This window comes from Mesocricetus auratus, unplaced genomic scaffold (assembly GCF_017639785.1).
Source record: "Mesocricetus auratus isolate SY011 unplaced genomic scaffold, BCM_Maur_2.0 Super-Scaffold_100007, whole genome shotgun sequence".
Taxonomy (NCBI): Eukaryota; Metazoa; Chordata; class Mammalia; order Rodentia; family Cricetidae; genus Mesocricetus; species Mesocricetus auratus.
In genome coordinates, this window is record NW_024429191.1 from 65760215 (window position 1) to 65785779 (window position 25565).

Below are 25565 nucleotides of genomic sequence, written 5' to 3' on the forward strand. Positions count from 1 at the left end.
ACACTCCAAACAGCAGCCACTTTCCTGGGGGACCAAGAACAGCAGCCCTGAAAACAATGAGGATAAACACTCATGCTTAGTCGGTATCCTGAAAACAAGCCAGCTGATAAAACATGGCGTCTACTCAGAAGGCCACAGTCTTTCATGTGTTGAAGACAAATAAAAGTGGGAGCAAGGTAGCAGTTTCATCACACAGAGGGGCTGAGGTTACTGCCTGCACTCCTCAGCGGGGACATGGGTGTATTTCCTCAAGCCAGCGGGTTGCTCCTGTCTCCCTGAGCCCTTCTTCCCAGAGAAGAGCTGAGGCTGCTTATCACACCACTCACTGTTCAACATCAGACTATCCTCGACCTCTGTCCCCACAGTCAGGGCCTGGCCTCTCTACAGTCTCCACTCAGAGGGGAACTGAGACCCGACCAAGAACAGAGACACCCCGCCATCGTTCTCCTCATCGAAAGAACCAGTCGGTCCAGACAGTATCTTCCCATCTCCAGGGAGGGCATCGGAATGTCAGTCCAATAAGGGAAGAATCAACACGAAGATGTGAGAACAAGCCAGGCCGTGACCTTGGCTACCATTCCTCTTTGGCTTCTGATGGCAAATATCGTCACTTGAGTTTTATAAATGAAAAAGAGGAGGACCCACCCTCCAAGGTCCAGAACCCCCAGGGGGTTAGAGTACCCCGTAAGATTTCAGCTTACCCAAAGGATGAAGCTATACAAACAGAGCCCACCCGAAGGACTTTCGAGGTCAAATCTTCAAGAAACGTCTCGGAGCACGGCAGTCGTGTCAGTAGTGACCATCAGGCAGTCCTTAGAAAGCTCCCTCCCCAGGAACCAGAAACTGGTCCTCCCTGCTCAATTCTTTCAGAACCTAAGCAAAAGACCATGAAAGCATCATCAGGCCTGAAGCTTTCTGTCCTTAGAGATTTAGATGGGGCACCTCGAGTTCCTTTGCGTTCAGATCGTTCAGTCTGTATTGAGACCAAGCCCTCCTCAAAGGTTTTAATATCAGAAATGGAGCCCCCTGTGAAGTCTCCAACCCGAGACCGTGAGTGTGGCCGCAAGGTGACCATCTCCCCAGGAAAACAGTCAGCACAGTCAGCTCATCGAGTGACAGCTAGAGCAGCAGCTGAAGGGCACTACAGATCTCCCCTGTGTTCAGAGCTCTCACTGAAGCCCTCCATCCATGCAGAACTGGAGTTGACCCCTCGACCTTTGCCCCCGAGGTCCTTACCTAGGTATGGGCCTGGTTGCTCATGGTGGGCCTTACTGAATCCTAAAGTTGAAATGCCCCCAAACCAGCCATCAATATTTGATTTTGAACCTACGTCCCCTCCTCCCCTAGACCCTTTTGAGTCATTTTTTGAAATGGACTCAAACCCTTTCTGTGAGGACCTGGTGTTCCAGAGAGAAAAAGTAAGCCTACCATCATCACCAAAGGAGTCTTTACACCGAGTACCATTGCCGGAAGTGCCAAGGATCACGAAGTGCACCAGCAAACAACCCATTCAAGGTTTCAATGCTTTCTTCCTGGGTATGTGATGAAGTGGAGTGCTAGGTGCAGCCCACACTTAGTGCAGTAGGACACTGGGGTGGGCAGGAAAGTGGACCTTCTTAATTCTGGGCCCTGAGGCTGCTTTCCTGCTAGTGCCAAGCTGCTTCTGTCGTTGAGCTCAGTGCTCCATGCCTTGGCTGCCAGCTTCTCTGAGCTCCAAACTAGTGACATCAATGCAAATGGTTAGATCTGGAGTTTAGCACTATCCCCAGCAGGCAATCAATGCAGCTCAACTCTTTCATGGAAGGTAGTGGACTTCAGAAGTGGATTCCTTATAGCATACATGAAGAACTGAGGCAGGGTGAGGGCTGTTAAAACCAGTAAGGGCCTCAGGTTAGTACCCTAAGTTCAAAGTAGAGGAGGTAGGGCATGCATGGGCTGGGTCTCGGACTTGCAGGAGGTGGAAATGGTTAAAAATGCAGAGAGATGGGAGAGGGACAGTGGTGAGAGGAGAGCCTCTGAAAAAGGCCAAGGGGGTGGTGACATCCCACAGGCAGGAAAAAGCAAGTTTCTGTTACTTTCAGATGTTTCGGAGGAAATGTACAACCGGATCCTCTGGTGGCTGAAAGGTCTGTGTTGCCCCTTCTTACGGGGGCCTTGTGGGGAGCTTGAGGAGGGTGAAGGCAGGTGGGAGGGTGGCCGCCATGCCTGTTTTGTACCGCTGGGTCTTTTAGCAAAGTAAATGAGTAGAGTTTAGACCTTCGGTTCTGTTAGTCATCCTTTGGGAATGTGAACCTTTTTCAACAGTGAGTTCTACTGAGAACTCACTTCCTGGAAGGAGAACAACATAAACCCTGTGGTCCTTAAACTTAATCTCATCTACCATATGTTGGGTTTTTTGTTTGTTTGTTTTTGAGACAAGATTTTGTTATGTAGCCTTGGCTGGCCTTGACCTTGCTATGTAGGTCAGGATGGCCTTGAATAGAGATCTGCCTGCCTCCAAAGTGCCAGGGCTAAAAGGCGAGTACCACCATGCCCAGCTTCTATCACGCCTTTTAAGATGTAATTTATTTGATGTGTATGGAGTGTTTTGCCTGCATGTAGCTCTGTGCCAATGAAGGACAGAACAGGGCATCAGATCCTCTAGAACTGGAGTTACAGACAGTTGTGAGCTGCCATGTGGGTGCTGGGAATTGAATCTGGTTCCTCTGCAAGAGCAGCTAGTGCTCTTAGCCTCTGCGACATCGCTCTAGCCTGCTATCATGAGCTTTAAAGAAAAGTCATCAAAACAAACTACCTGCTTTTAATTAAGTCTTACCCATTGCTGCTGACTCCATAGTGGCTGGTGAAGGGTGCAGAACTCTCTTGGAGCCTAGCCTCCACTTGTTGCCCTGGTAGGATCTCTGAGCCTGCTCACCCCTCCCTCTCCATATCAGTGGGTCTTGCATTCACCTCTGCAATCATTAGCCTCTTCTCAGGTCCTTCTGTTCCTTCTTATGCTTGGCCACTGGTGGCCTGGGAGTGTGAGGGTCAGACCTCCAAGAGTGAACATGTCTTAGTAGCAGAAATTCCTGCTGGAAGAATTATGGCATGATAAGCTCCTATCCTATAAATGGGACACAGGCCAGGGCTCTGGATGACATTCCTGGGGAGGAGGGATTCCAATGAATGCACTCCAATCCTAATCCTTCTCCCATTTGTTGGGTCTGACCAGTGTGGACTGCTTTATATGAAAAGTTCTTATCATGGTGTTCAGTGTCGTGAACACTCAGTAAACATAACTGCTGGGACATCTGGGGCCCTAGGATGGGACTTGGGCTGGGTTATGCCCATATCAACTGGATATCTTGAGTAACACTCTCTTTTTCCCTCTTGTTGATACTTTCTGAATTCCATTTGCTGCCCCCCTGGAAATGCCTGACTTCTACTTCTTTGTTATGACAGATGAGGAGGTAAGAATCCCTCTGGGAGGTAACTTCCAGACCAGTGTCCCAACCCCTTATCTAATTCCTACTCCTGTCTCTGATGGAAGGGGGCGTGGAAGGAGACATAGCTGCTACATGTGGCAGGGCAGGCTGTTCACTGCACAAAAGGGATATTTGTACAAAAGTGTCACACGAGCTAAAGTTGCAGCTTTGAAGTGAGAATAGAGCTCTTTTGCCCAGTGCTCTGTGGGAATCTGGGCAGCTATGGGCTGGGTCATTCCCCATCTGGCTCTCCGCTCCTCTGCCTAGGACACTTCAGAAAGGGGTCGCCTTTCTGGGTTACACACTGAGTCCTTGAGTTGGAGAAGCATGAAGTGGCCTCTGTTCTTGGCAGCCCTGTTTCATCCTAAATTTGGCAGTGTCCTGATTTTGCAGTGCATTTACTGTTCCTTTAAGTGCTTGTCTTAGTCCATGTTTGATAAGATGGTCAAAGCTCTTCCTGCCCCCATTCTTTCTTGGACCACATCTATCTCTCACCCAAAGCCTAGCAAACGCTTCTCGTGAGTCCCATCCATACTGACTGACCCACGATGAACAGGACTTCAGATAGAAAAGGAGTGGAGACAGCAAGAGCTCAGATAACAGAACAGCTGAAGGGGAGGTGTTCAGGAATGCAGTTACCACCCCCTCTGCTATGAGTTCTTATTCAGCTTCAGGCCTGAACTCAGCTGTAGGTGGAAGCAGCCTCTTTAGAGACTATCTCCAAGCAAGGCAGTAAGTCCCACTTTCCTCTGTATCCTCCAGTCCCGCCCGCTCCTTCATTCCTTAGACAGCTTTTTAAATCAGGTGTGTGACACTCTGCCAAGACACACACACACACACACACACACACACACACACACACACACACACACACATACACACACCAGTTCTTTTCTTTGAGATCCTGACTACACAGATGGGGAGATAAGATATGGACAGGAAAAAATAACATTATGTACTAGTCTGTGCTCAAATACCCCAACAACCAACAGTCTGAATGAATGCTCTTAGAAGGACTTAGGATGTGGGGAATCAGGAGGAGAGTAAGTAGAGGTGGTCACCCCATCCTTAACAAAGCCACAGGGAGATAGCTTAATACAAATGTATCCCTTTGGAAAGGGGGACTGTTTTCTTTGGTTCAAGAGTTGATGTCTGTGACTGAGCAGGCTCCTCTCCATCCTCCCCAGGCCTCCTCCCCTTTTCTGTGCATCTTGTTTTAGTTTAGGAAGTCAAAAACCTTGGCAGCTGAATGACTTCTTCCCAAAATAGCTCTTATCCTGTCTGGATAATTACAGCTCTTCAGCCCTGTTCAGCAGCAAAGCTGCTCCCCAGAAGCTGGGACAAGAAGGCTCTTAGGCAGCTGGGCTGTTGCTCTTCTCTGGTTCTCTGGAAGCAGGGTTTGGGTAGAGTTTGGCAAAGTTGTCACCATGAAAAGCCAACTTCCCCAACCTGTCCTTTCAGTTTACATAACTCTTAGGCAGGCCCAGGATGGAGACTCCAAAGTCCTGGTGTGCGTGGTTCCTCTGATTTGGGAATGCTTGACCATAGAGACTGTTCCAGATTCCATTCCCAGCAGGAACTCTCCAGTGGCTTGACCCAGGGCCATTATGAAAGGATTCCTCTGGGTCCACAACTACGAGATGCCAGATTCAGCCCATCTTTGTCAGTCTCCTTTGGTCTAAGGAGTGGGGTTGAGAGATGCAACTCATCCTTGGATTGGGATGATAGAGGATGGAGTCTCCTCGGAGAAGACCCAGGCTGTCAACAAGAAGGTCCAACAGGGCCTTCAGTGGGGCAGGGAAATAGCCTTCTCCTCTGGCCCATGGAGTTCCTGAAATAATGCTGCTCTTAGTACCAGGGGCAGCAATACTTCTGATGGACAGGGCTACTCCAGCCCCAAGATGATGTGTCTACAGGATAACTAACCTGCTAACCTCTGGACATGACTTCTCAGGCTATCTGAGAACGAGGTGGTTTCTTCTTTGTTGTCTCTATCAATTATGCAAGAATCCTACTCTGGAAATTAGGGCAGGAACCAGAGGAGGCCGTTACAGTGGCACTTAAGGCAAACTAGAGATGTCTACAGGGTAACACATCAGTTGATCCTGAAGGACAGGGTGGTCAGACTCCTGCTGACTTCTGCACCCTGGCGACGTTCAACTCTGAGGCACTCTATTTACCAAGGAAAGCCCCAAGTCTCTCCGGAACTCAGGAGTCTCCATTCAGGAAGGTGGGAACAGAATCCTAGAATGTAAACTATTTGAAAGGAATCCTGGGAACTTGCTCTCCCCATTCCTCTTGCTTCGTGGGGAAGCTAGTATTGAAAGCTTAGAGCAATGGGGGTGAGAGTGAGGCAGGACATCTCAGGAAATGAGGCTTTTCACAGCAGCTTGACTACCCCTCTACCCAGCTTGTCACCCTCTCAGTGAGTGCCACCTTGTTTCTTTTCAGCTACCCTGGGTAGCTAGTTCTGGGACAGGATGAACAGCTTCTGGCCCATGACTTGCTAATCTGGGGACAGGTTAGGTTGACCAGCTCCTAAGGGTTTATTACTGAAAGTCCTGCTTTCCATGAACCCTCCTTAGTCCTGGACAAGCCAAACCTCATGGAGTGATCTACCCCAGCACTGACCTCTGGAGAGAAGAAGGGAGTTGAGAAATGGTTTCCCAGCTTCACCCTAAGATTTGGGCAGCTTGCTCTTGGCCTGTTGTAATGAGGGCAGGAAAATGTGGTTCCTCTTGGCTTTGATGGTGAGACTAAAGCTAAACTTCTTAGTTTTTGTTGTCAAAGTAATGTCACACAGGCACATACATTTTTGGACTTCCTAATATATATTTTTCTTTTATGTTTACTTAATTTATGGGTATGGGTATTTTTGTCTGGAAGCATGTCAGTGTACCACATTCGTGCCTGCTAACCCCAGAAACCAGAAAAAAGCATCAGATGTAACTGAAGCTGCATATGGTTGTGAACCACCACATGGGTGCTGGGAATTGAGCCTGGGTCCTCTGGAAGAGCACTCAGTGCTCTTAACCATTGAGGTATATCTCCAGACCTTCCCTCCCATCAGTGGACCTTGAAGAGCTAATCACTTTCCTGACTGAGTCCACTGCCAGTCTTTTCTGTTAGAATATTTTAGTGATGTTTGAGATGGCGATTTTAGTAAGGGAAAAGACAGTGGGCTTAGGCAGATGAGGAGCATTGGCTTCAGGGGGCAAGGTACTACTTGAGTGAGGAAGGAAGATCTTTAACCCAGAAGCCACCCTGACAGCTGTTCAGCCAGAAGGCTGCCGTCAGGAGCAGCAGAAATGGCCATATCCCATCACCCCCTGCTCAGCTGCCTTTAGTTCAGCTGCTGGGAGGGGAGCAGCAAGACAGCTGCTCCTCCAGGGCTGGACAGAGGCTTGGAGGAGGGGAACAGAATGTGAGTTATGCCTCTTAGTTCCTGGGAGAAGCCCGGCTCTGAGACTTGACCTGGAGAGGTCAAATCTCTTCCTTGGTACACCCACCATAGTCAGCTAAGTCCAGACAGTATCTGGGTGACTTTTCTCAGGAATGTGGGTTGGTTGGTCTAAGACCAAGACCTGAAAAGCTGACCCCACAGGTGGCTGCAGCATAGTCCGAAGTCACTTGAAAGCATTACTCTGGTATTCTTTGCTCCCATCTCTCTATACCCATTGCCCATGGACACTCCTAATCCTTTGGAGGGAAAACATTTGAAATAGCCACAGTTTGCAGCAGCTGGTTGGGTGTTGATAATGTCCTCATTTGCAGATATAAGAGCTACTATTCATCTGAGTGACTTTACCATATCATGTTACTAAATATTTATAGCAAACTGTGGAGTAGACTTCTTCCTCTCTTTCACAGATGAAGAAACTGGGGGTCTGGGTTTTGTTTGTCAACAAGGAACACCAGGGAGCATCCCATTCTGGTATTCCATTGTGCAGGACAGATATTCTTCTGTAGCTGCATCTTCCCGGTAAATACCTTCTCAATATTTCAGAGACATCAAGAACTGTGAAAGGGATGGTATTACTAGGCAGAGAGGTAGCCTGCGCTTGACAGAATGAAGGACAAGTGATGGGTCAATGAAATAGAGAGCCTCAAGGCTTGTCTGTGCACTAAAATCAGAATGGAAAACTAATTAGTCCTTTGTTTTAGTCGGTCCATATTGATTGGCCAGTTCCCAGGGGCAGGGCCCTGGTTACCATCACATATAGTCTCTGTCCCTTCCCTGGATAGAAGTCAGGAGAGGTTGAAACACACTCTAGCCCTTAAGGGGCTTTTGCTTAATTTGGGAGAGGGTGTGGGCATCCAAGGGCAAACAAGGTCTAATGAAATGAGTCAGCAAATCTTCTAGCACTGAAGCATTCAGGAAAAGCCAGGGTGGGGGAATACCTTGTCTCAGTATGACAAAAGCCTTGGTAAATAATTTCCTAAAGACCGCATTCAGTGACCTTGGGACCATGGGAGGTATTTAAAGAGTCTGGGAAGACTGAAGGAGCCTCTTAGAAGAATCAGACCTTCCAGGGAGTGACGACATCAGAAGGCCTGCAAAACCTTTCCCACCTGGAACTCAGAGATGGAGTTGGAAATCCCTGCTTTGTTGAAATGGCTGGCTCTAGCTTCAGAACTGATCACTGTGGGGAGCTGCATAGCAGGTGCCAAGAAACAAAATGATTCCCAACCTGTCCCAGGAACACGAGGCAGCAGCTGAGATAGTGGTGGTGGGCTTAAGGAATTTTGTGTTTTTGTTGTTGTTGTTGTTTTGGTTTGGTTTTGGTTTTTCATGACATGGTTTCTCTGTGTAGCTTTGGAACCTGTCCTGGAACTCGCTCTGTAGACCAGCCTGGCCTCGAATTCACAGAGATCCTCCTGCCTCTGCATTCCTTGTGCTGGGATTAAAGGCATGCACCACCACCACCAGCAAGGAGTTTTTTGTTTCCTGCTTGTATGCAGACTTACTGAGGTTTCCTTGAAAGACATATCCCAGCTCTTTGTTTCCACCAGAGCTCTTACTATGTCATCAGTAAGTCTTTCATTTGTGGCAGAAGGGAGACACAATGGAAAGGGCTGATGAGAGGCAATGGTGGCCTTTGCTTATCACAGAGATCTGAAATACTGGCTTCCTGTGGTAATCATTTTTATCTTGGGCTTGAGCTTGGCACCCACACAGCCTCCTTACTAAGCAGCTGTGCCGTATGCAGCCTTCATCCGTGAGTGGGTAGAAAGGATACAGTAGAGGACACCAGGAGGTTTTCTGCACAGGTCTGGGGTAGCAGGCTAGAGCTGTGACTGCTGGTTTGAGTTTCTCAGGGAGTGATGTGGTCCTTCTGTGCCTAGCTACATGTCTGTTCCTCAGGTGTTCGGCTCCCCGCGCTAGCAATGCCCAGGAAACTGGACTCTAGTCAAAGATATCCATGCTGCGTGCTCCGCTGGATGTTGAATTTCAAGGGAGACTCAGAGGTCTATGAGCTGTATGGTGTGAAGGCAAGGTTGGCCAGCTAGAGGTGGGAAGAGTACTCTTAGTCATCAGTGCTTTATGCAAGAATGGCTCAATCCAGGCTGGGCTGCTGACCACATATGTATCCTGTCCTGATCAATACAGAGGAAAAGCTAATTGTGGGGAGTATCCATTTTCCTTCAGCGAGAGAAACAGAGGCCCAGGAAGATCAAGGGATGTATTCTGAAGCTAAGCTCACACAGAGCCCTTTGAATTCTGCAGGGTTACCATCCAGGCTTGTGAAAGTGCAATGGCTTAACCTATCTTCAGCTGTTAATTCACCCAGTATGTTAACGTACTATGGTTAGAAAGAGCCTGCGCGCCATCCAGACCCATGCTTCTTGGCTTGGATCTGAGTTTTTATAGTCTAAGGCTTCTCTTGGGGCCTTTCTCAAGGCAAGCTGGCACCAACACGTCTCAAGTCATTTAGGGCTCCAGAGCCTAAGCAGCAGGTACTAGGAAAGAGCTGCAGGAGCCCAGCCACAGCTGAGGATAAGCCAGCCGAGCTGCCTTTTGAGATATTTCTGGGTCCACACTTAGAGTGGGCTAGGGCTAGAGCCTGGCGGATTTGATGATAAAGGAAAACAAGACTTTGTGGTTAGACCTGCCACGCCCTCCTCCTTTTTAAGCCTGTTTATATGTTTGTATGTACATATGCATGTGTACTTGTGGAAGCCGGGCCAGAACTGTACCTTTGGTAAAGGTAAAGCCACCCACCCTGTTTTGTTTTGTTTCCAGACACGATCTCTTACTGGGACCTAGAGCTTACCAGTTAGCCTAGGCTAGCTAGCCAGTGAGCTCCAGAGATCCTGTGTAAGATTACAGTATGCCATCACACCCAGCTTTTTATATGGATTCTAGATATCAAACTCATGTCTTCAAGCTTGTACTGAAAGCACTTTATAGACTGAGCTATATCATCTCCCCAACCTGTGGTATGTTTTTGTTGATACAGACTTTTCCCCCACTCCCACCCACATGACCAGAAAGACTGACATGTATCTTACAGGTGTGTGTTAGTGGCCTGGGGCTGTGTGTAGCCTAAGGTTGACACTCAGAAGTTACAGCAACAGCAGCTGCTGCATCTGTAGACTCCCAACAGCACTGGGGTTTCCCTTTTATGTTTTTGTTTTTCTGTCTACCATAGGCCTTTGTCGGAAACCTATTTATATCTTCAGATATAAATACAGCCTGAAGACAAGCTGCAGGCCCCTACTATGTCCCTCAGGGTCTTTCTCAGTCTCACCATGACCAAACTTCTTTGCTTTTGTTGTCCTCCAAGGCAGTGATTCGCAACATGCAACCCTTTGGGGTCGAATATCAAATGTTTACATTATGATTCATAATAGTAGCAAAATCACAGTTATGAAGTCCCAAATTTTATGTTTGTTTTGTTTTGCAAGACAGGGTTTCTCTGTGTACCCTAGCTGTCCTGGAGTTTACTCCTTAGACCAGACTGGCCTCATACTCAGAGATTTGCCTGCTTCTACCCTTTGTGTGCTGGGGTTAAAGGTATGCACCATCAACTCCTAGTACCAACAAAATAATTTTATGCTTGGGGTTCCCCACAATGCGAGGAACTCTATTAAAGGGTCGCAGCATTAGGAAGGTTGAGAACCACTGCTCTAAGGCCTATGGAAGTGCACAGCACACTCCTTGGATACTGCATCCACTTTGAGAATGCCACTAGGAACAGTCAGAAACTTAGAAACTGTCTCGTTTTACCCTCTTATGTTTTGGGGTAAGAAGTGAAACAAGTTGCCTAGTCTCCAAACTAGAAAGGTTTTTCCTCAGCCCACTGGCACTTGTACTGCCCCCTTATTCAGGTAGGGGCCAGTCAGTCAGCCTGCCTTTGGGGGAGGGATCAGGGAAGGGTATGCTTCTGGAAACTTCCACAAGAGCCTGACAAGTTCAGACCCTACTTAACTCAGGAAATCCCAACTCCCTTCTCAAGTGTCTCCCTTCAGCTAGCTGCTGGTGTGACCCTTCTGACCTTCTAATACTCCTAGAGCTGCTGGGCATTGGTCCCACTGCGTTTGGCCTGCTTTATTGGATTATGTTTGGCTGGCCTTTCTAGAGGCCCTCCACACTCTGCTTTGTTCCAGGCAAGGCTCCCTTCGCCTCTTAGAGCCCTTCTGCCTCTTCCTTCCACCCTTCCAGCCGATGATCCCTGGATAATTTATGCAGCGAAGCCTCTTTAAGCTTTAATCTGGGGTCTTGAACAAAAAGGAGCCTGCTGCTAACCTGTCTTTTTCACAGCTTTGAGTGGAGGTGGAGAATGTCTGACATTTACCTCTTAGGAGGTGTAGTGTGCGTACGAGCAGTGAGTAACTTGGATGTTCCTTGTTGAATCTCCGGGGGTAACTAATGCTTTCTCTCCAACTCTTGCCACAACTCGTCCTCCCTGTGCAAAGGCAGCATCTTCCAGGGATGCCAGTGGGTGGTTTATTTTTCTCTGGGGAGTGACTCTAGTTCCTACGGTGCAGTGCTGCCTGGAGAGCCCATTCTAGAAAAACAAAACAAAAACAAACAAACAAACAACAACAACAACAAAAACCAGTTGCCCTGGGCTTCAGGAGGAGCTCCACTCAGGCACCCACCGCGGCTGCAGAGGTGCAGGCCCCGCCCCGGACCCGACTAGCCCCGCCTGCCTCACCCCGCCACCAGAGGACCGCACTCTGCAAGGCGAGTGGAGCCGGTGGTGCAGCGAGGTCGGCGCGCAGCTCCCATCGCGGGTTGCTGGGGCGCTGTCCAGGAGGAGCCGACCCGGCTCGGGCTGCAACCATGGTAAGGAGAGCGGGCAGCCGGAAAGGTAGGGCCTGCCACTCCCGGGCGGCTCCGAGGGGACGCACAGCGCTGCAGCCCTGGCTGGCCAGGGCGGGAGGTACTGTCTCTGGCTCCGGGTTCAGAATAGGCACTGCTGGCGCTGGGCGCCGCGTCGTTGCTCTCAAGTTATTCCTTCTGAGCCGGGCAGCTTTGAGTCGGCCCCGACCCCCAGGGTGCTGCCCAAGGTCTTGGAAGGAATAGGTCAGTTCTGTGGGAGGTGCCTGCTGGTAGCCTCTGGTGCTAGAGAGGACAGCGCTGATGGTAGGGCGATAAGTATCCGCCCTTGTAGGAATCAGCTGTGTTACCTGGATGACCCTTCTTCGTTCACCTACCCCTTCGGAAAACACAGAGGAAATCCATAAACACTGCCTATTTCTCTAAAAGGGATGGTAACATACATGATCCACATCCCCTGGACCTTTCTCGGAGCGGAAGAGGAAAGCCCAGTTCACCATCGTGCAGGAGCGCAATCAGCTCTATCCCTTTGCCTCCCAGACCAGAACCTTGGGAAACAATTCCTCCTGCTGCATCTACCCTCTCCGTGCAACTAGGTCCCTCTGCAGTGTGTGGGGGTTGGGGCGGGGTGGGACTCATTCCTGCCACCTGCCTGTGAGAAAAGAAGCTGTAACCCCAGATAAAAGTTTTCAATCCTTGGCTCTGAGGATACCAGCTCTTCTGCTGTTGTTACCAGATCCTGCCAGAAATGCAATGTATGGGTGTCAGGGCTTCCAGGCCACACCTACCATCCTCTTCCAGACTTTGTCTTCTGTATGGGGAGGCACAAGCTGTTTACAGCAGGAGGGGATTGGTGAGCAGCCCACAGGGCAGGATGTTGGCTGTGAGCAGCTGCCAAAAGGGAACTCTGGGCCTTGTGGAATCAGAAGCTTCCAGTCTAGAAAGGCCAACCTTTTGGGTTGTTGTCTCTCAAGCTGTGTCTAGGCAGAGGCCCAAGTTTTGGCCAGGAAGTATTAGTGGCCCTATGACCTACTCCAAAGGGGTTCCTGGGAGAGGCCAAGTAGTGCTTGTCCTTGTCCTAGTCCCCCACCTTCTTCCCACATGGGAGATGGACAGACTGATTGTTCTAAGACAGAAGAAGCTTGGGGAAGCACTGATTACCCCCAGTGCGTTTAAACCCAGCAGGAACCAAGGGCCCCTTTTCCGCCACACACTAAGTTCAGTTCAACTGAGGTCTTTGGGCTTTCAGCTTGGCCCAGGCCACCCTGCTCTTCCCTAACTAAAGATACCATAGTACTACCCAGATGTCCGGTTTCAGGCCTCTGCCCTCACAAGCAGCCAAGTGCTTAGACTGACTGGTTCATGTCAGGCCACACTTCTCTTGTGTTGCATCTTGCCAATGGAGACCTGTATCCTAGCTTCTTTGGAAACCAGTGGGGAGACCTCCAGATGAAGAGCTCCAGGAAGTTTAAATTTCCACATGAAAAGAATGATGACAGGACAGTTTTACTGACTATTCTGTGAGTTGAGATGCTCCTCATCTTCAAATCCACTTGAGGTATTTGTTACCTGGGAGTCCTTTCATTCCCCAGCTGTCCTGGTGGCAAGGAAGTTCCAGGACATTAAAGCCCTAAAACTAAGGCAGTGTTCAGCCTTACAAAGGATATTTCTGCCCCAACCAGAAACACTGACTTCCTGACTCTAAATGGAATGCTCCATCTGTATACCCCTGCTAAGTCTCCTATCTAGATCAGCTCTGAAGCCTCTGGAATGCCAGCCTCCTTTCATTTGAACCCATGTTCCACAGAGACCAGGTATCCTAGAGATCCTGTAGCAGAAATGAGGTAGTGGTATCCCACTCTTCATGAGCCCAGAGGGCATGTGTCTTTGGATGGCTGGAGTTAAAGTAAAAGAAGTCAAAGAGATTGGAATCTTTGGGGATAGGTTCCTTGGGTGGCTGTCCCCATGTACTGATGGGCCAGGTCACCTTAGGAATACTTTCTAGTTATCAGGCAGGCTCCAGTATCCTTAGGGGTTAACAGGAGAGGTTAAGTGGGTCAAACCTATGCTGCAGACTTACTGGGAGGTTGGTGATGTGCCCACCAGGATAGGAAGCAGGCAGACATCATGGGACAGCCAATCAGAGGAGGGAACTGCGGAGGAGCCCAGTGATCCTGCTGCAGCTGAACTGTCCTTGGATGGAGGGTGGGAGCCCAGGGAAGGGGAGGGGAAGAGGGGGTGGAGAAGAACATTCCACAGGCTTTTTTGGCCCCTGCCAGAGACTGAGCTGGGTCAAAGAAAAAAGGGGAAGGAACAAGTCAGGAAGCCAGATGACAACAAGAGTATCAAGACAAGGCTGTTCTGTGTGAGGACCTCTGCCTGGACATAAAAGTAGACCTAGAGTTTGCTGACAGGGGTCTGAAGTGTGGGGCATGGACCATTCACTGGGATGGCAAGGGAACTCTGTCCCTGAGGACGGGACTGAAGCTGGGGTAAGATGGGGCTTGGGGAGATGGGTAGACCTAACTGGTCTTCCACTTGGTCTTGTTCAGCATAGGAGCTCAGTGTTGGAAAATGGTTCAGTCCCTGGTAAGCCGGGGGAGGTGGATAGACAGATGGACAAAGAACCTAGTGCCCTAAACTCATTGTCTGGAGCCCTTTGGCTTGCCCACGTTGATGTACAGTCAGCTCTGGCAGGGAAGATGGTGATGCCAGGAATCTGGTAGCTCCGCTGGAAGACTCTGTGTTTAGGATTCCCATCAGTGCTTCTCCGTCTTCCTTCATGCTGTCTTCTGCTCTGTGCTCCAGAGAGAACATAGTTCTTTCTCAAATGGTTAGCAAGACCCCCCCAGATCTACTCCTGGGTCACTGCAGGGAGTTGTAGGAAGATTTTCTGGAATTCCCCAGACTCATTAGCTGCCAAACAACAAAACCTGCTCCATCCTTTCTCTGCTGCAGCATAATTAATTTGGCCAAGCTGGGGCACTCTTGAGAGTGAAAGGCGCAACAATTAATCATTATGCTAGACCAACAAGCATAAACTGGGTTGTATGGTTACCCCATTGGACCTCATATGTAATGGGTGAGAGAGGCCTGTGTAGTCAGGCTTGCTTAAGCATAGCCTCTTGGGAGCACTAAGGCCTACATGCTAGTTCCAGTTTCCATTCTCTTTCTCTCTCTTTTTTGGTTTTTCGAGACAGGGTTTCTCTGTATTGTTTTGGAGCCTATCCTAGAACTCACTCTGTAGACCAGGCTGGCTTCGAACTCACAGAGATCCGCCTGCCTCTGCCTCCCGAGTGCTGGGATTAAAGGCGTGCGCCACCACCACCGGGCCAGTTTGCATTCTCATGTCCAAGCAAACCATGAAGATTGGTGATCAGCAGGTATAGGGACCTAAGTCATACCAGGCATTCCCCCTAACCTTCCATTATCTCTTTTAGCATAAACCTGGCAATGTGCATGTCTATCTCTTTCACTTCTGACCTTTGTAAAAGATCTATGCAGGAAGACTGTGGCCATCTTATCTCTCCTACTCTAGCTGAGACTTCACAGTGGTCCAGGGTAGCCCTACTGGCTTGGCCAATCCCCAGAGGGTGACTCAGCCTCTGGAGATGGCCCTTGTCCATTGTCTGTGGGTGGCACGTGGCTGTTGTGAGGCAGAGATGAGCCCAGCACTGCCAGGCACCCCACAAAGAATGCTGACCCCAAAAGGAGAGGGGAAACTCTTGGGAAGCTTATAGCTATGGGGGACTAAGGTCAAGAGGGGGGAAACCACTTGTCTTCCATGATGATGGTGGAACAGGCTTCTGCAGAGAAGTTATCGAATTCTATCAGCACCCCACATCTGTACTTCTGAGTTCAGGGAAATGGGCAAGGAGGCAACTAAGGGAGGGGTCTGTCCCTAGATGTTGCTCCCAGTTTATGGTACATTTTTAGAGCAGAAGGTTAGCCCTCCCAAGCTCTAAGTGTTTTCTTTTTGGTTTTTCGAGACAGGGTTTCTCTGTATTGTTTTGGAGGTTGTCGGTCCAGCCTGGCCTCGAACTCACAAAGATCTGTCTGCCTCTGCCTCCGGAGTGCTGGGATTAAAGACATGTGCCACCACCCAGCTACAGTGTTTTCTTTATCTTCTCTCACCTGGCTGTTCTTAGCTGTCCTTCATATTTAACATCCACTGGGGGTAACAGTTAGTCCTCGATTCTGGGGTTTAGTGCCACATTTGAATATTGTTCAGCATTTAACGTAAGAGTAGGGTCAGTGAGCCTAAATCTTGGGCAGCAATCCTGGAAAACAGCCCCTGTAGTAGAATATGCACCTCTGTTCCCAGATCCCTGACTAGTGGTGAACCTGCCGCTGGCTTTTTACTTGCTTGGAGGATAAGCACCCCCTCCCCCACCAGTGTCCCTGTCCTTTTCTGATGCTACATTCCTCTTGAGTGACACACTCAGGTCTTAGGCCTCACTGTTCCTTTCGCAGTCTGATTTCTTTGCCTTTGGGACAGCGGCTGGTCCCTGCCTAGGGCAGACCTCCAGAAATGGCAGCCTCAGTGATAACGGAGGACAGGGCTCTGTAGGGCTGGCCTCAGAGGCCCTTGGCAGTCTCTTGTCTTGGGGAGACTAGTGAGCAGGTGTGCGTGGGATAGGTATGAGCACCTCCTCTGGCTTTGTTGCTGTGTCTTTCCCTTCTAACCACAGTACTTTCCTCCTCACCTTCTGTCTTTTGCCTCCATCTTCCCATCCTGCCCCCTCCTGTCACCCCCGCCTGCTCTACCCCAACCCCCAGATCAAGCATTTCCTGGAGGACAGCAGTGATGATGCGGAACTGGGCAAGTTCGTGAAGGATTTCCCAGGAAGCGAGCCCTGCCACCCAGCGGAGGCCAAGACCAGGGTGCTCAGGCCCCAAATCGTGGAGCCAAGGCCCCAGACCCCAGAGCTCTGTGATGATGACCTGGAATTTAGAGCCACCTTGTGGCCCCAGCCCTCTGAGAGTCAGCAGTACTTCTGTGCCCCAGCCCCTCTCAGCCCTTCCTCCAGGCCCCGCAGTCCATGGGGCAAGCTTGATCCTTATGATTCCTCTGAGGTAGAGACTCCAGCCCTACCTATGCCATTCAGTGGGTGGGTGCAGAAAGACCCCGGGAGGGCACAGAGAGAGGCTGGGGCAGGTGTCTGGGTATGTGCACATGCATCAAATGTGTCCACAGGGCCTTTGGGTCCTGGATCAGTCCTAGCTCTAAGGTTTCTGCCTTGAAGTCAGAGTAGGGACTGACGACCTGGCCAGTGGCCTCAGACGGAAGCGCAAAGGATAGGGCAAAGGCCCAGAAGAGAAGAGGAAGACTGAGGATGGAGCTGCTTCTAACCCTATGCTTTATGTCTTCCTGTCCACCAGGATGACAAGGAGTATGTGGGCTTTGCAACTCTCCCCAATCAAGTCCATAGGAAGTCTGTGAAGAAAGGCTTTGACTTTACACTCATGGTGGCAGGTAGGAAGGGGCAAGGCTGGGCTGGGCAAGGGCTGTTTCAGGTGCAATTAATGTGTGTGTCTGAAGAGCACATGGGGAGAAGGAATGAGCGCAAATGACTGTGCCCTTTTTTCTAAAGTCATACAAAGCATGGCCAAAATGTGCAGATTTGGGAGAAGAGGAAATGGGAGTGATGCACCCACAGTTTTCTAGTATTTTCCCCTTCCCTTGCTATTGTGGGCAGTCTCTTGACTTCATTCAAACAAGATGACTGTATAAGCTTCCTCTCAGTTCTGAATTACCGTGTTTTGGTTGACAGCAGTTTGCCCCAGATCTTCATCAAGTAGACCTCACCTTGTGACTTGGTGCCTCTGTCTTCTCTCCCATCAGGGGAATCTGGCCTGGGTAAATCCACTCTTGTTAACAGCCTGTTCCTCACTGACCTGTACAGGGATCGGAAACTCCTGGGTGCCGAAGGTAAGGAAAGGAGAAAGAAGTGACCTCCCTCCCTACAGGTGCTGGAGATGGGGCCTTCCCTGGAATGCTGGAAGTCCTGGCTTCCTAGAGAGACACATGGTTTCTTTCCTTAGACCAGTCTGGTTTGACAGTCCACCAGACAGCTCCCTAAAGACCTGGGTGCTGTGCCGGGCGTGGTGGCTGTGCTGGGCGTGGTGGGTGCATGCCTTTAATCGTAGTGCTCAGGAGACAGAGTCAGGCAAATTACTATGAGTTCGAGGCCAGCCTGGTCTACAGAGCAGGTTCTAGGCCAGCCAAGGCTACCCTGTCTGGGGGTGGAGGGTGAGTGATGAAGCAGGGCAGGACCAGCATCCTGATCTTTGAATGAGTTTCTGACCCCTAAAGGATTCCAGGAATCCAAGAAAAAAGCCTGGAGCAGAGAAGAGGCTGGGGCCAGAGCCAACAGCCACCGGCATTTCCTGTGTTGGGAAATGTGTATTTTGCTGGTTCCCAGGGAACAGGCCCTCAGGCGCCTGGGGGTGAAAAGGGAGGCAGTCTGGGTAGCAAAGCTATTTGGGGTGGGCAGGTTGTTTTGGCTGGGCAGGACCATGCCCTTGCCTCAGTTTCCCTCTTCTCCAGAGCGGATCATGCAAACCGTGGAGATTACTAAGCATGCGGTGGATATAGAAGAGAAGGGAGTGAGGCTGCGGCTCACCATTGTGGACACGCCAGGTTTTGGGGATGCAGTCAACAACACAGAGTGGTATGTCTGAGCAAGTCAAACCCCAGCTGTCCCTGTCCCGCCACTTGCTGCATGCATCTACACAGGTCACACACGGTCACAGACATAGTTTCATTTGCTAGGAGGAAGAGGTCTGTGACAGCTGGATTCCTTTAACTGGACAGCTGTCTCTTCTGTAAGTGAGGAAGGTTTGGAATGGCCGGTCTCATTAATTAATTAATTAATCAATTTATTTATTTCTGAGACAGACTTACTATGTAGGCTAGGCTGGCCATGACCTCAGAGATCTGCCTCCCAAGTGCTGAGATTACTGTTTATTTTGACAGGGTCTCTTGTTGTATAGCCTGAGACTCACTATGTACCTCAAGCTAGCCTTGAACTCAGCAGTTCTCTTGCATTAGCCTCTCAGGTGTTGTGAGTGCAAGTATGCATTTCTGTGCTCAGCCCCCCAAAGATGTTTTTAACATTCTTTCCAGTTTCTGACATACAGTTCTATGGTGTTTGTGAGGACATAATGTGAAAAGCCTCAAAAGAGCAAACACCCATGAACACAGGTAGGTGCAACACAAACACCATCACCCTCCTTTCTTTCCTTTCCACAGCAGTTATTTTAGATGCTGCAAACAAGTCTTGTTTAAGGGTGGTGGGAAGGAAAGAAAAGCAAAAGAGCAAAGGGGAAGAATAGCAAAGGGAATGCCAGGTGGCATAGTGGTACATCACTGTAATCTCAGGACTTGGGAGCTGGGGGCAGTGTCAATCATGCAGCCAGCCTGTGTTATATGAGACTGTCTCAAAACAAACAAACCAACCAAACCAAAACAACAACAAAACAACTGAAAGAGTTAGGGAAAGAAGAAGAAACTCCAGGCACCCTTTGGGCTACCTAACAAAAGAAAGGTGGTTTTATAAACCTTAGCTTTTGTTTTTTTCATGTACTAGAGGGATGCTTAGGTAATGGTCACACATAAGGGAACAGGTGCAGGTAATGGACAAAAAAAAAAAAAAAAGGCAAGAGAAAAGGGCAGCGAGTCTGATGAAGAAATTAAGCAGATCACACCAAGAACACAAATCTTCATTGGCATTTAGTACTGCATGATCTTGAGCAAATTGGTTGCATTCTGTCTCCTAATGGAATAAAAACCAAAACCAAAACCAACAACAATAAAACATCAGTCATTTCATTTCCACATCATCTGAATGATCTGAAAATAGCCCAGAATTATGCCTATGCATTTTAGCAGTAGTAACTGCAGTACCAGAAGCAAGATTTGTGGGTCCCCTTGTTCATAATTATAAGAATTTCATTATGGTAAGAACGACAGCAGACCGAGCATGGCCTTCCTGGGTGTAGATTCCTGTGTGACTGCACAGGGTATATGCCCATGATGCTTACCCTAGATAACTGTCTTAAGCTTAACCAGACCCTCACCGACATTCCTTAGCCCTCATCGCCTGATTTTTGTTACAACATGTGGCTGTCCTCACAGATAACTGATTCATCATCAACTTTTTTCTGAGCTTTGACTGGATGGCCATCTCTTACATTCTTGCTACAGCACTGTGCCAGTTAGTGGTACATGATCTTGTAGTTTCCATGGATGTGTCTGATGGGCTGAGGAGATGCTATGTTGTCATCATCTTTCCTGCCCTAGCAGTATATCTCAGCAGACACATCTGTCCTGAAATCCTAATCTGAACTAGTACCTGGTTTCTACTGTGGCAGTCAACTTACCTCCTTTTCCTTTTAATAAATAATTTCAATTTCAGTAAGAATTCCCTTTCAATAATAATAGTTTCCTGACAATTCTACTTTCCTGTTTATAGTGTACCTCCATAAATACTAATGTAGTTAGCCTGCGGGAATACATGGAGCATAAACATACAAGGTGGACATTTTCAGGGATGCAGAGCAAATATGAATGATCTGCATCCCTGAGATGCATACAGCCTGGTTGGTATAGTGGGAGAGCAGAGGGAGAGCTGGTTTGTAATGAGTTGTGTTCATCAGATAATAAATGAATGGGCCAGGCCACATGTAGTTGCTGACACTGAGCTCTAGGAGTCACAAAGCCAAAGTAACAAACTCAAGCAGTAGAGAATTTACTAGCCAAATAATCTGGAGCAAGTCTCTCACAGCATTCAGATTTAGTTTCTTTATGTACAAAATGAGAGTGTTGAGCTCAAAATGCTGATATCATGGCTGTGAGGATTAACCTAGGTAACAGAAGAGCAAAAGACTTGAAAAATGAAGTTTTCAAAACACACACTCTCGGGCTGGAAAGATGGCTCAGAGGTTAAGAGCACTGCCTGCTCTGCTCTTCCAGAGGTCCTGAGTTCAATTCCCAGCAACCACATGGTGGCTCACAGCCATCTGTAATGAGAGCTGGTGCCCTCTTGTGGTTTGTAGGCATACATGCAGACCGAACACTGTATACATAATAAATTAAATCTTTAAAAAACACACACACACACACTCTCATGGGGAGGGCATCATTGTTTAACCATGGGGACAGATTCTGAGAAACACATTATTAGGTTGTTTCGCCTTTGTATGAACATCAGAGTCTGCTAACACAAGCCCAGATGTCATAGATCAGTTACTTGACGAGGCCTCTCAAGGGCAAGAGACTGAACAGAAGAAGGATGAGGCTGCTGCTGACAAAATACAGCAACTTTTTACAATAAACATTTCTTGTAAGTAGAAAGCATACACTAAAGTACAGGGGATGAAGTGATAGCCATTTGTCATCACTTACCGACTTAGATTTTTCTCATGTGCTGTACCGTCAGTGTCCATGGTGTGTGTTTGTGTCCTGGGCCTGAACACAAGTCGCTAGGCTTGAGTGGCAAGCATTCTTACCAACCAAGCTCTCTTCATCAGCTGTCTGTGTGCTGCAGTTTTTACATGTCTGACAGCACATGCAACACATAGGTGTTACGTTATGAAGGCAATGTTTTTTAGTTCGGTTACCCTCTTGTGGGACTAATGAAATATATGTATTCAAAGCTGATTGAAACATTGCTTCGTTGTGTTTGACTATGGGTAGTAATATACACATGGCTGTGGAGTGAAGAGGAGAGCAGTGTACGTTGCTAAAGTCAAAGAGACATTCATGGAAGAACTGCGTCTTGGATAAGATAATGAAAGGGTTTAGAGGCAAACTCTAAGGCCAGACTGAGCTTGACTTAGGGTTTCTCTGGTTTCCAACTGGTATTCCCCTGCTTCCACTCTGCTATGCTTGCTTCTTTGCCAGGTCACCCTTCAGCCCCTTTTCCTCATCAAGCTAGTATTAATTGAACTGTCTAATTTTCTATGGAGACGTTAATACTCCCATCCTACCCAGGTAGTTCTCTGAAAGAGTAGCCAAGAAACCCTGAGCAAAACAGAGCTCAAGCCAGAGTTCACCAGGCAGCCCCCACTCCCACAGTTTCTCTGCTTGTTTGTCCTTGCTCCAGCTGGAAACCTGTGGCCGAATACATCGACCAGCAATTTGAGCAGTATTTCCGAGATGAGAGTGGCCTGAATCGCAAGAACATCCAAGACAACAGGGTGCACTGTTGCCTGTACTTCATCTCACCCTTCGGCCACGGGTATGGTCTGAGCCTGAGGCTCCTGGCACCACCGGGTTCTACTAAGGGAACAGGTCAAGAGGTCCACAGGCAGGGCTACCACTAGCAGGTGGTCACAGATTCCTGTTCCCCAGGCTCCGGCCATTGGATGTTGAATTCATGAAGGCCCTGCACCAGCGGGTCAACATTGTGCCTATCTTGGCTAAGGCAGATACACTGACACCTCCTGAAGTGGACCGAAAGAAATGCAAAGTGAGGGGAACTGATGGGGGGAGGAAATCAGGTGGGCTTCTAGAAAAGATGGGGTACCCAGAACTGTGGACCCCTCATCTGTTTGCCAGATCCGGGAGGAGATTGAGCACTTTGGAATCAAGATCTATCAGTTCCCAGACTGTGATTCTGATGAGGACGAGGACTTCAAATTACAGGACCAAGCCCTAAAGGTGGGGCCACCCTAGGGCACCCCTTTCCCATCTTGTTTCTGCTGGGCAGAAGAGGGGAGTAGAATTCTGTGTCAGGACAGACTATTGGGGTGGAAGAAGGACCCTGTCTTCTTAGAGAACAGAAGATACAAGTGGAAAGGACAGGTGAGAACAAGGATGCTGACCGGCAACCATAACTTCTTTTAGGAAAGCATCCCCTTTGCGGTGATTGGCAGCAACACTGTGGTAGAAGCCAGAGGGCGGAGAGTTCGGGGACGGCTCTACCCTTGGGGCATAGTGGAAGGTAAAGCTCTGAGCTTGTGAGCAGAGTACCCTTGCCCTTAGGGGCTCTTCTTTACCTGTGACCCTGGCTGACTCCTAGCCTTGCTATGCAGTGGAAAACCCAGGTCACTGCGACTTTGTCAAGTTGAGGACAATGCTGGTGCGTACCCACATGCAGGACCTGAAAGATGTGACCCGAGAGACACATTATGAGAACTACAGGGCACAGTGCATCCAGAGCATGACCCGCCTAGTAGTAAAGGAACGGAATCGCAAGTATGACCAGAAGCCAGGACAAAGCTGGCCAGGGGAATCCCAAGTCCTCCCCTTATTACTCTACAGGCCCCAGGCTTCACTCAAGTTGGTGCTGGGGTCCCCCCAACCTTACTACCCTCCTTTCCCCCTCCCTTCAGCAAACTGACAAGAGAGAGTGGTACTGACTTCCCTATCCCTGCTGTCCCACCAGGGACAGATCCAGAAACTGAGAAGCTAATCCGAGAGAAAGATGAAGAGGTGAGAGCAGTATGCCGGGGCTGTCAGCCTGGGATGTCCCGTCTGATAATTCTCAGTGTCTCCCGGGAACAGAAAGACCCCCTGGCTCTGGCACAGATGTGGGATGTTGAGCAGCCCCACCATTTTCATCATATATAAGGGCTACCAAGGCCCCAGCCTCAAGGGATTAGAATCTGGGGACACTTCCCCAATACAGTAAGACTACCACACACCTTTTGACGTATGTGCCTATTTCAGCTGCGGCGGATGCAGGAGATGCTACACAAAATCCAAAGACAGATGAAGGAGACTCACTAACGGGCCTTTGGACCTGAATATTTAAATCTCTTCTTCCTGCCCATGCTGGCCCCTCCCTGCACCAGCTCTGCTCAGGCCCCTGCAGCTACTACCACTTCGCCTTATATCCCTGCTGACTTCTCAGAGACTCAGAGGAAATAAACTTTAATCTATATGCGGCTTTAAGTGTCTGTATCATGTTTACTAAAAACAATACAATACTCGGGGCAATAAGTTCCTGAAAAGGGCTGGCCCACGGGAACGCCCTGACCTTGACCTTTTCCAAAGACTAACCGCCTCTTCTGACACACCCAAATCAGTTTCTGGTGTCAGAGCAGAACCAGCCAGGGGTAAGGAGAGAGCAGAAGCTTTTCTGGAGGGAGGCCTTTCTTGGGAAGTTTTCTTGAGCCTTTTTGGGGCCTGCTTAAAGTTTTCTTTACACCGTTGAACAAGTCTCTGTGTTGTCAATCCCTGACACCCTCTGCACATTCTCGGACACAGGCTGCACAGCGGGTGAGGCAATTTTCTTCTTGTTTTTTAGTGTGCATTGGTGTCAAGGTGTCAGATCACCTGGAACTGGAATTACAGACAGTTGTGAGCTGCCATGTTGGTTCTGGGAATTAAACCCAGGTCCTCTGGAAGAACAGTCAGTGCTCTTAAATGCTGCGTCATCTCTCCAGCTCCCTATGTGTCAGTTTGAAAGGCTGATGATACTGGTTTCTGGCTTTTGGTAGGAAACAGGAAGAGGGGAGAGCTTCCCCTTCCCTTATAGCATTCACTCTACTTACAACACAGCTTGCCCAGCCAGGCGTTGGTGGCGCACGCCTTTAATCCCAGCACTCGTGAGGCAGAGGCAGGAGGATCTCTGTGAGTTCGAGGCCAGCCTGGTCTACAAAGTGAGTTCCAGGACAACCTCCAAAGCCACAGAGAAACCCTGTCTCGAAAAACCAAAACCAAACAACACAGCTTGCCCTATTGTTCAAGACCATTTCTACTCTGCCTCCATTATCTGGGCCCCAAGCCTCCATGTTTCCCACATACAATACTTTCATTTTGTAGCTGCCTGTTGTGAAAACAAGGTATTAACTACATGGCAGCCTCCACCTTCCTGTTTTCCCCCAGATTTGGATGAATAGATAATGCAGAATTAAGTTCCAAATTCCAGGAAGCTTTTGGTAGAGCACTGAACAAATGCTGGAGATCCTGTAGTTAAAGACTGTACATGCCGGGACAGAAAACAACACATCACTGTCCCCAAGGAGTTCAGGATCCAGCTTCCGCTAGGTTACAGACCCTGGTTCCAGATCCTGGGGCTGGAACAGTGAACCCAGGAGAAGTTCCTACTTTCCTATGACTTTTAACTGTACTAAAAGTTACAGTGCTTCATAAACCAAGACATGTGAGGACACTAGCCTGATACCTAAATGCCCAGACCAGACTCCAGAATTGTGTTGAGAATCGGAATTATTTTCCATTTCTGTTTGGGTAGTAGTAGCAGCGCGGGTCACGGAGATCTCCAGTGGTCACCCTCCGTCCTGTGACTGGCTCCGGGTGGCTTGGGAGTCTTGTCACTTCCCTCTTTTATAGACTAGGAAGCCGCCGCTAGCTAATAGCAGTCAGACCCATTTCTCCTCTGTCGGCTGAGAGATCATTATTCAGGCCCGGCGGCCAATATAGGTCTCGAAGGACGGCAAGGTCGGTAGTCGATAAAAATCGAATTACTTGTCCAGACACGCGGGGGGGGGGGGTACACCAGCGCCGGCAATGCGAAAACTCTTTATTCCTAGCCTTCTAGAAGCGTCTTTCAAGTGTTGCTTTTCCATAGCTTCAGCGGTCCACAAGCCCAGCTCTTTTCGCGGGCTAAGAATTTTTTCCAGGATTGTCTCTTTCCTCGGCCGGGGGATGAAAAACAAGGGATTAATGGAGTTGAAGGAAGACTGGGAAAGGACACAGAATAAAATCTAGTCCTTCCCCTTTCCCAGCCGGCGTGCTTTTCTCCCATCCTTGCATTACCGGAGCGAAACAAAAACATGACTGGATTAAAACGCAGAGCCACCGGGAAGTCATTCGAGAACTCCCTCCAGGACTCAGTCGTCAC

At 49.0% G+C, this 25565-nt stretch overlaps 1 protein-coding gene across 13 annotated transcripts; it reads left to right on the forward strand.

Moving 5' to 3' along the window:
* Septin4 (septin 4) lies at positions 1-23648 on the forward strand. Of its 13 annotated transcripts, none has more exons than XM_040749432.1 (14): positions 83-1536; positions 2082-2126; positions 3442-3449; positions 16531-16827; positions 17134-17227; positions 17597-17683; positions 18302-18425; positions 21861-21995; positions 22109-22226; positions 22316-22417; positions 22604-22700; positions 22792-22954; positions 23145-23191; positions 23429-23648. In XM_040749432.1, exons 1-13 carry the CDS (start codon positions 114-116, stop codon positions 23161-23163), a joined length of 2712 nt encoding a protein of 903 aa, XP_040605366.1. In that variant the 5' UTR covers positions 83-113; the 3' UTR covers positions 23164-23191; positions 23429-23648. The 13 variants fall into 13 exon arrangements, 12 of the variants coding, with proteins under 12 accessions (XP_040605366.1, XP_040605364.1, XP_040605365.1 ...); XM_040749430.1 differs by having other exon boundaries at positions 99-1536; positions 23092-23191; XM_040749431.1 differs by having other exon boundaries at positions 99-1515; positions 23092-23191.
* Positions 23649-25565: the final 1917 nt, after the last annotated feature.